General features: G+C 32.5%; 1 protein-coding gene across 1 annotated transcript; it reads left to right on the plus strand.

Annotated features, from left to right (window-relative positions):
* Positions 1-230: 230 nt before the first annotated feature.
* On the plus strand, positions 231-1,172 carry LOC115300962 (olfactory receptor 4L1-like). Its single transcript, XM_029950577.1, has one exon. It carries the CDS (start codon positions 231-233, stop codon positions 1,170-1,172), a length of 942 nt encoding a protein of 313 aa, XP_029806437.1.
* Positions 1,173-10,620: the final 9,448 nt, after the last annotated feature.

A 10,620-nucleotide genomic window follows, 5' to 3' on the forward strand; every position in this document is an offset into this window, starting at 1 on the left:
TTCTTATCTTTGGTGCTTTTCTAGCTGAAAATAAAGTTGGTAATGTGAATGTTGCTTGAATTAATAAATTGAATGTATTTTTTCAGAAATTTTCATGTTTTCTCTTTCTATAGGCATCAAATACTACTTTCTATATGTCCATATCTTCAAAACTATCAAAGGTTAAATCACCATTTTTTTCAGATTTTCTACATTTTAATGACTTTCTGAAAACCCCCTACATAGACTAGATGGATTTAATGAATAACTCAATGATATCAGAGTTTGTTTTGTTAGGACTCACTAACACTTGGGAACTTGAAATTTTCTTTTTTTTCATATTTTTGTTGGCTTATGCAGCTATTGTGGCAGGAAACCTTCTCATCGTGGTCGCTGTAACCTTTGACTCACATCTGTACTCCACACCAATGTACTTCCTCCTTGGAAATCTCTCCTTTCTGGATATGTGTATTTCCACAATCACAACCCCTAAGATGGTCACAGATTTTCTCAGGGAGATTAAAACAATTTCCTTGTGGGGCTGTATGGCTCAGATGTTCTTCCTCCACTTTTTAGGGGGCAGTGAGATGACTCTTCTCATAGTCATGGCTGTTGATCGGTACATTGCAATATGCAAGCCTCTTCACTACACATCCATCATGAACCGCCGCGTCCTCATGGGCTCTGTGTTGCTGTCCTGGGCTGTCGGTTTTGTGCACACAATGAGCCAGATGGTTTTTACTATCACCTTGCCTTTTTGTGGTCCCAATATAGTGGACAATATTTTTTGTGACCTTCCCTTAGTTTTAAAACTTGCCTGCACTGAGACCTATGTTCTGGAGTTGCTGGTAATTGCTGACAGTGGACTGTTGTCTTTCATATGCTTCATACTCTTGCTCATTTCCTACACTGTCATTCTGGTCACTGTTCGACGTCAGTCCTCTGGTGGACTCTCCAAGGCTCTGTCCACACTGTCTGCTCACATTACTGTGGTCACTCTATTCTTTGGGCCATGTATCTTCATTTATGCTTGGCCATTCAGTAGCTTTTCAGTGGATAAATTTCTTTCAGTGTTCTATTCAGTTATTACGCCTTTACTGAACCCCATTATTTACACTCTGAGGAATAAGGAGATGAAAGCAGCTATGAATAGGCTGAGAACCCAATATGTCAGATCCAGTCAGATCTTCTAGGTAACAATCATGATGATGAAGCTTTTTAATGCAAAACCCATATGTAATACATCTCACAATAGCTTGCTATTAATTTATTTTGTTTGTAGATTTTTAAAATACTCATGATGTATATTGAAATTATCAAATGTTCCATCATAACATTCCTATAATATGTTTATTTTCTGGAAGAATAATTATTTTAATTAAAATCTAATACAGGTAGGGTTAATAATTTTTCAATGTAATAAAGAATTAAAAAGAAAAAAACTGGCTCACTAACTATAGTTGGAAACTTAGAAATGTCCAAGACTAAATTTCATTAGGTAAAGAGCAGTCAAATAGGAATTTATTTCTCTTTTTAATTCAGAATTAGGTATCTTTCAGCTAAATTCTCTAGTTGACTGAATGTGCATAAAATTGTATGAACTCTTCTAAATTCTTAAACACACACATAAGTTCACATTTTTGTGGAACCTAATATGTATAAGAATTATTACTTTTTTTAATGAGGCAAACAGGCTAGTTTCTACGAAGATAAATGAGTCATCTATCACAAGAAACACATATTTCTTTCTTAAAAAATAGAAATTCTACCTGATATGTATGTTACACACAATTCCTTTTCTATTATTTCTTTATTTATGTTTATATATATGTTTGTTCACATGTATCTCTCAAGAATCCAGTTATATTATTATATATTATATATATTATGTTGTGTTAATCCCAATGGAAAATGAAGAAACCCTTATATATTCCAGGAAATCACATACAACAAAACAAGAAGTATTTAAGCTCTCCACGTTCTATAAAATGTACTAAATTATAATGTTTCATCTATGGCTCATGAATATTAGAATAAAAAGACACTGTGTGGCTTCTTTGATATCAAATGCAAATGCTTTGCTCTCTTCCAAACACCCAGGAAACTTTTTATAGGCTTTTATCCAATACTTTCTTCATTGCCTTTTTAGCAATATGTGCAATATACTAATTATAGATGAAAGGGTGCTTTAAAGATAGTATTCATAGCCATATGTGCTGCCATATTTTACACTAAAATTTTATTTTAAAAAATTTGGAGAACTGGGTCCCTAAAGCTCATTGGTTCTTTGGTATATATCTGTATCTTTCCTTATGAATTATTTCAGTCCTAGAATTAAGGGTAGATATTGATATAACATGTAGTTTTATCAAATTTGTAACATTTTGCCACATTTCAGATTGACTTTGACTACCAAAACAGATTATTAGAGATAATCAAGACCCCAAGCAACCATCTATACCCCATTACTATATCGTAGCAAACCTCCTCAACACCTCCACAAGTATCTTAAAGTTACTTCCCTCATATTTCATACATTATGCATAAGAGCATTTTGTGTGTTTTTAACTTGATATAAATGGAATTTATATAAACGCTATTATTCTAAACTTTATTTTTTTACTCAATTTAATGATGTTTTGTTGATTTATCTGTTTAAATATGTGCTTCGCTGGTTCATTTTTTTATTGTGGTAAAAGTCATATGTCATTTTAAATATTTTTAAGTGTACAGTAGTGTTACTTTGTGTACCTTTTTGTGCAACAGACTTCTAGAACTTTTTCATCTCACAAAAGTAAAACTCTATCCTCATTTATCAAAAACTCCCCTTTCCACCTCTTGCTGTCTTCTGACAATCACCATTCCGCCTCTGTTTCCAAGAGTATGACTATTAGAGATTAATATAAGTGGATCATGCAGTATTTGTCATTTTGTGACTGGTGTATTTCACTTACCACAACACCTTCAAATTTTAACCATACTGTAGCATTTAATAGGATTTTTTTTTCTTTTGTAAGGCTGAATACTAGTCCATTATGTGTATATGCATATATACGCATATATGTATCCATTCCTCCACTGATGGACATTTAAATTGCTTCCTCCTCTTAGCTATTGTGAATAATGCTGCAATGAACATGGGTGTGCAAATATGTCTTCAAGATCCTGTTTTCGATTATTTTATATACATTTACCAAGAAGCCAGATTGTTATATAATATGGTAATTCTATTTTTAATTTTTTTAGAAGCCTCCCAGAGTTTTCTAGAGTAGCTGCACCATTTACATTCTTACTAACAGTACAGAAGGCTCAGGTTTGTTCACATCTCCACATCCCTGCCAGTACTTATTTTCTGATTTCTTCTTGTTTTTATTTTGATAGTGACTACCCTAAGATTTTGATTTGCATTTCTGATAATTAGTGATGTTGAGCATTTGTTCATGTACTTGTTGCCCATTTGTGTATTTTTCTTGGATAAATATCTATTCAAGTCCTTTGCCCATTAAACTGTTTTTTTGTTATTTTTGTAGCCGTTGTTAAATAGTAGAAGTTCTTTATATATTGTGGATATTAACTTTTTTATTTTAATTTATTTTTGTATAGTTGACATGCAATGCTACATTGTATATACTTTGTAAATATTTTCTTCCATTCTATGGCTTGCCTTTTCACTACACACACACACACACACACACACACACACACACACACACACACAGAGTTTACATTAAGTGAAAACATCTTCATTCCTACAGGTTATATTAACACTTTGTGAGGTTTATAAATATAAAAAATTTAAAATTGTTACATTTAATTATCTTTTCCTTTAGGTTTTTTTATTTTGTCTTTTATGTAAAACATCTTTACAACTGATAGACCAAAATATTCTGTCTTTTGCTTTTTATCTTTTTATTTATTTTAATTTTTTTAATGGTTATTCATTTTTGAGAAAGAGACAGAGCATGAGCAAGGGAGGGCAAAGGAGAGGGAGACATAGGATCCGAAGGAAGCTCTGGGCTCTGAGATGTCCACACACAGCCTGACACAGGGCTGGAACCCACAGACCATGAGATCATGACCTGAGCCAGAGTTGAACACTTAATCGACTGAGCCACCCAAGTGCCACTCCTTTATAGAATTTTAAATTTTTCACATCACATTTAGGTTATTCAATACAACTAGAAGTTAAATTTTATATTGGTATGTGATAGGAATCTAATTTGGTTTTATATGAATATAAATTGTCATGCAAACACCATCTACTAAATAGTTTTTCCCTACTGATTGTAATGTCATTCTTTCCATATGCCAAGTGTCCAGGCATCCATTCCTGGCCTCTGTCACCCCTTCCAATGGACATTTTTTTTCTCACAGAAAACACTACACAATCTTAAACATAGTTGCTACTTGTCATAGGGAATCCTTACTCTCAAAATGCTCTACTTTAAGTATATCTCCATTCTTCTTGTCAATCAACTCATCCAGATGATTTTATAATAATGTCTATAGAAAGAATTTAGAATAGCAATTGAAATCAGAATTTATAATTGGGAAATAAAAAACTTTGTAATTTTATTACTCTAATTATTCTACACTCATCAATGTAGCATATTTTTTATTTTGTTATATTTTATTTTATAATTTTTGGTGATATTTTAGTAGGTTATATTGAACTTGGCTAAAATGCTGAAGGGAAGGCATTTTTTAACCCTGAATTTACAGTATTTGTTTCTAAAATAATATCATGGATTATATTAAGATATGTCTCTTACATTAACTTCCAATCTTTTAAAATCATAAGTGATTATTGAATTTATGAAAAATTTATGGACACTTTGAGATAACTGTATCGTTCCTCACTTAATTTGTTATACTGTGGGTTGACTTAATATTGTCAATATTTCCTTGAATTTGTAGTTGAAACTCCAGGTTGTAATAATATGGCTTTTCTTTTGCTTTTCATCTTTTCAGAATCAATTTACTAGTTATTTCTGTTTTGCTTTGATTTAGAATTGTTTGTTATATAACTTTCTTCTTCTGTTGTCTGAAAAAGTTTAAAATACATTAAGATAGCTTAGTTTTAAGCTTAAGTTGTATATAAGCTCCTTCACCTGCCATCATCTTCTCTAAACCCACACAAACTCACTTTCAGGGAGAGCTCCAATGTCATCTGAGAGAAGACTTTCTTAACCTGCAAACTTGAACAGACCTCTCTGTTGTAGGACTCCAAAGCAACATAGATTGCTGTTTTTTAGTGTCTGACACACTGTAAATTATTTAATCAAATGCTTACATCTATCTGTATTTCCCAAGAGAACATAAAGGAATCATGAAGTCAAGGACCATGTCTACCTTACTCACTGGACTATTCCTAGCATATGTTTTCCATAAAGTAGTTACTTAATAAACACTGCTTGACTGAGTGACTCATTAGGTTGCACTGACTTACCTTGTCAAATACTTAAGTTCATTCTTTGCTGTAATTTTTAAGGGAAATTATTAGCCAAAATTTGAGAGACATTCTTCTTCATGACAGGACTTAATTAATTAATTGCTTCTTTATATCATGCAGGAAGGAAAAGATTAAGAACACCAAACGACATACATCAGTCGTTTCTCCCTATCTTTTCTATAGGAACCTTTATGTAGCATGTAGATAAAAACAATGCCTTAGTTTATTGTACATAAGAATCTATTTATTTTTATCTTTTCTTCCCAAATTAACTCTTCACTGAAATTCTCTCTAAATATGTTTATTTTCCTTTAAATATGACAATTTTCTTATTTTATAAATCTATGTGCTTTAATTTACAAAAATGCATTCGATTTTCTTCTCCTCTGAATAAAATTCATATTGTTTTATACAAAGAGAGTTCATCACTTCAAAGCATTGCTATTATTCACTAGCACAAGTAAACTATTTTTACTACCTGTTCATCAAATGATGGACAGCTAAACTGCTTATGATTTTCTATTACCATAAATAATTTTGTGATAAGTATTTGTCCAACAGCCCTATGTAGGTGTAAGAATTTCTCTGAGATAAACAACCAGAAGAAGAAAAACTGGATAATAAAGCATTTACCCACATAATTTCACTAAATATTGCAAACTGCTTTCTAGAGTGACTCTAATTCCAACTACAGGGCAAGAGTTCCCATTGTTCAAGTTCCTACTACAAAATTTACCATAATTCACCTTTCTAAATTTTCATTTCAATGTAAAATAATATCTTGTTGCTTTAATTTACCTTTTTTTTTTGGTTATCACTGAATTTGGCATACTCATCATACCTATTAGCTATTCAAGCTTTTCTATGAACTACTCTTTTAATATTTTGGCCCACTTAAAAATAAGTTTTCTGTGCTTTTCTTATTGATTTGCATGTTGTACTTCTGCACTGCTCAATACAGTATCTGGTAACATATATATCTGTATATTTTTAAGTTTTTGTATTCATTTTGAGAAAGAGAAAAAGTGGAGGGATGGGCAGTGGGAGAGAGTTCCTTCCAAGAAGGCTCCATACGTCACCCTAGTGACTCAGGGCTGATCTCACAAACCATGAGATCATGACCTCAGCTAAAATCAAGAGTCAGACATATAACCAACTGAGCCACCCAGGCACCCACCTATATGTCTGTTTAAATACTAAGCTGAATGAATTAAAATAAATAAAACTGAAATAAAATTGAAGACTAACTCATATTAGTGTCTTTCAGGTGTTTAATAGATGTATGTAAATAGTGGCTACCAAATGAGACAAGACAGATATAAATCATCTTCATTGTCACAGAAAGTTCTATTTGGCAACAGTTATTTAGATATGAATATACAGTCAATTTAATAGATTACAAATTCGTCATTTATTAATGTTGTCTCTAGTTTTCTTGACTGAATAAAAATTTGTGTTCAGGAATTTATTAAAGGTTTGCCTTTGTATTCATTTAAAAAAGATATGATTATAAAATATTCTTCCTCAATCATAAGCCACACAGATATTCCTCAACATTTTCTTCTATCATGATCATGTCTTTTCACAGTTTGTAGTTAAATATTTTGGCAGATGACCTTTGTATATTTGAAAGATAGGAACCCAAGTTTATTCTTCTCCTCTTAGCCACTAGTCTCAGAAGCAACTATAAATCAATCTGTCCTTTCTTCAGTGTTGGGCTTGGTCATCATATGTGTGTATATATGTATAAATATGTGTATATGTGTGTATCATGTATATATGAATATTATATATGTACATCTCATGTGTATTTCTTACACACACATAAATGTATCTCACAACACATCTGTATGCATATACACATACATGATTTGAGTTTTCTACTCAGGTCCATCTATTTGTCTTTTATTTTCTAATAACCTTATTTTTGGTGCTATTACTTGACATATGACTTAATATCTAGTTGATATGTTCACCTACTTTGTTATTCTATTCACAGTTCACTTAAAAATCATGTACCTTTACGTAGGTTTCACTGTGAACTTTTTGGGGTGTGAGTGGCTCATTCGGTTAAGCGTGTGACTCTTGACTTTGGCTGGGGTCATGATCTCACCATTCATGGGCTCAAGCCCTGCATTGGGCTCTGCACTGACAGAGCAAAGCCTGCTTGGCTTTTCTCACTCCCTCTCTCTGTCCCTCCCCCACTCACACTTTCTCTCTCTCAAAATAAATAAACTTAAATTAAAAATTAAATTTAAAAAGCAGATAAGAATACATATATTTAGGACAGTATTTAGCAGAATACATATATTTAGGGCAAAACTCATGACTTTGCTATGTTATGTCATTCAATTTATGAGCATGATACATACTTCCATTTAATCAAATTGTGATCATATGTTCTAACAGAGATTTTAATTTTTTCCATAATATCATCCATTATTTTCAACTTATAAATATAATTTGTTTTAAGTTTGCCTGTTGGAGGTTATTAGTAAAGTTCATTTCTGCTGTAATATTAATAATATTTAACAGAACTTTTTATAGGTACATGTAAAGGTATATAGTATAAGTATACCAAAAATATATTTGCATATATAAATCTATGTAAATTAATATAAATAGATATTTACATACATTAAATTATATGTGTATATATACTTATATATGTATATATTCATATGTATGTGATGCATATGTAATATATATATTATATATACACATATATTTTTATTTCTTAATTTTGACAGTAAGTTACAGACATAATGCTCTTTTACCTCTAGCTACTTCAGTATGTATTTTCTAAAACAATGTAATTTTCAAATTTGGAAATCAACATTAATATGATATGGATACATAATTGATCAACTTTATTCAATTTTTTGCCAATTATGAGAATAATGTCCTTTTAGAAAAAGAGTATGTGGTCCAGGACCAAGCCAGGATCACAAGTTGTATTTCAATGCCATGTCTCTTTTTTAAATTAATCTTCAACAATCCTCAATCATTAATTTTTATGCACTTACTTCCTGTAACTAATCTCATTGTTTAGTGGCTTGTTTCCTATGTTTTGTTTTGCATAAATATGCAGATACTTGGTTCCTTCCACCCTCATTTTCCTTTTTGCTTGCTTACCATAGATATTATTTTGGTCATTTCATTTGACATTGTATCCTAGAAATGTCAAGTCATATGACCTCCATATCAGGTCATAAAGATCTTCCCCATTCTTCATCACAGCTCTGTGTATCAAATTTTCAACTAAATATGATTAAAAAATAGAAAAGCAGCACAATTCAAATGTTCTGTGGCAGTTTATCACACAGCCCTCACAAACCCTCATCTGCCTGAGACTAAAGTATTCATGTCAGATCAGTACTACCATATGCTTCCCCAGGATATTCTCATAAATTTTACTCTAGTTTCTCAGATCATTCACTTTCTTCTCTTATCTGTGTCACCATAGTTAGACATCAGTTAAAGAGTCTAATATCTGGCTGCCAATATATCAGGGATGTCATTATTTTGTTTTCATAGTTACATTATAACCACGTTTTATATGAGTTCCTTATTCTCTGCTGATGAGGTTAGATTCTGTAATTGATTCAAAGTACAAACATTGAAAACTTGCTCCCTATCTCTTCTATCCCACTGTAGGACACTTAGACTAGGAGGGATTGAACCACATTTAAATTCTATGGAAGTAATCTGATCACATCTTCCCTGGGATAAGAAGTGACATGTTTTTGTATTTATATCTGAGTTTATTGCAAATGATTTATATGTAGAGAATTCTACATTTTGTGGCTTCTTAAAAGCTTTAAATACCTTCACATTTTGGTAATCCCATTAGTGTAACTGTGTCTTGCCAATAAAGGATTTTTTAAGTATATATTTCTTTTTTTTAATATTTATTTATTTTTGAGAGACAGAACATGAGCAGCAGAGGGGCAGAGAGAGGGGGACACATGGAATTGGAAGCAGGCTCCAGGCTCTGAGCTGTCAGCACAGAGCCTGACGCGGGGCTCAAACCCATGAACTGTAAGATCATGACCTAAGCAGAAGTTGGACGCTTAATGGACTGAGCCACCCAGGCCCTGGGGCACCCGAGTGGCTCAGTTCATTGGGCATACAACTTCAACTCAGGTTATGATCTCATGGGTCATAAGTTTCAGCCCCACATCAGGTTTTCTGCTGTCAGAGTGATGCCTGCTTTGGATCCTCTGCCTCGTTCTCTCTCTCTCTCAAAAATAAATAAACATTAAAATGTCATTAAAAGATAAAATAAATAAAAGCTGTGTTTCTCAACCAGATTCACAGCCAAGGTGCATGAACATGGCTTACATTCCATCCGTCTCATATCTCTATCCATGGTAGAGTTTTACCTGAAAATGAATCATGTAAATATTAAGGCTAGGAATAGTCATTCATTTTACTGGCACCAGAACCAAAAAAATTTGCTTAATGTGATTATTTTACACCAACTTTAAAAAATAATAAAGGTTGCATAGCCACCTGAAGACAAGAATAGAAAGTAAGCCACCAGCTCTAAAAATCTTCGTAATCTCCCTAGTGGGTGTCACCTCATCTGTCCTTTCAAACTGTTACTGCTCTAAAAGATGAAACCATCATAAACACATTTTTGTGAAGCAGTCTCTCAACAGACAGAATTCCCAATAGAATCACCTACTGAAGATTCTGAGAATTTTCCAGTACATAATGGACATTACCTAACACTAACAGAAACTATATGCAGAAGTCTAGGTAGGAGTTTGTACATCTTAGCAACCTGTTTTTTCTAAAAGAACTAAGAATTAAGTAGACTCCTGGTCATCTAGAAATTTTCCCATCTCAACACACTGCCTGTAACTGTCTTTGAACTGGTAAGCAAAAGAGATGTTGAAAATATAACAGTCCATGTATTTGCACATTAAAGCTCACACAAAATAACAAATGTTAGCTGAGTGTTATAATCAGCAGTGAAAGGCAGACTCTCAGGTTTGGAAAGATGTGTCAGAGATTCTGGATGAGCTAGAAAGAAAATTTAACTCAGAGCTGTGAAAATTAAGAGAGATAATTTAATGCATTTCTTAAAAACATAATATGGCAAATAGCAGAATCTCAATAACTGACTGCATTTATTATCAATGAAGAAAGATTTTTCTGCCAGGCAGTGTGCTAAGTGCTGA

This window comes from Suricata suricatta, chromosome 9 (assembly GCF_006229205.1).
Source record: "Suricata suricatta isolate VVHF042 chromosome 9, meerkat_22Aug2017_6uvM2_HiC, whole genome shotgun sequence".
Taxonomy (NCBI): domain Eukaryota; kingdom Metazoa; phylum Chordata; class Mammalia; order Carnivora; family Herpestidae; genus Suricata; species Suricata suricatta.

Coding starts and splice junctions, on each gene's coding strand:
- LOC115300962 (XM_029950577.1), top strand. CDS start 231: ATGGATTTAATGAATAACTCAATGATATCAGAGTTTGTTTTGTTAGGA.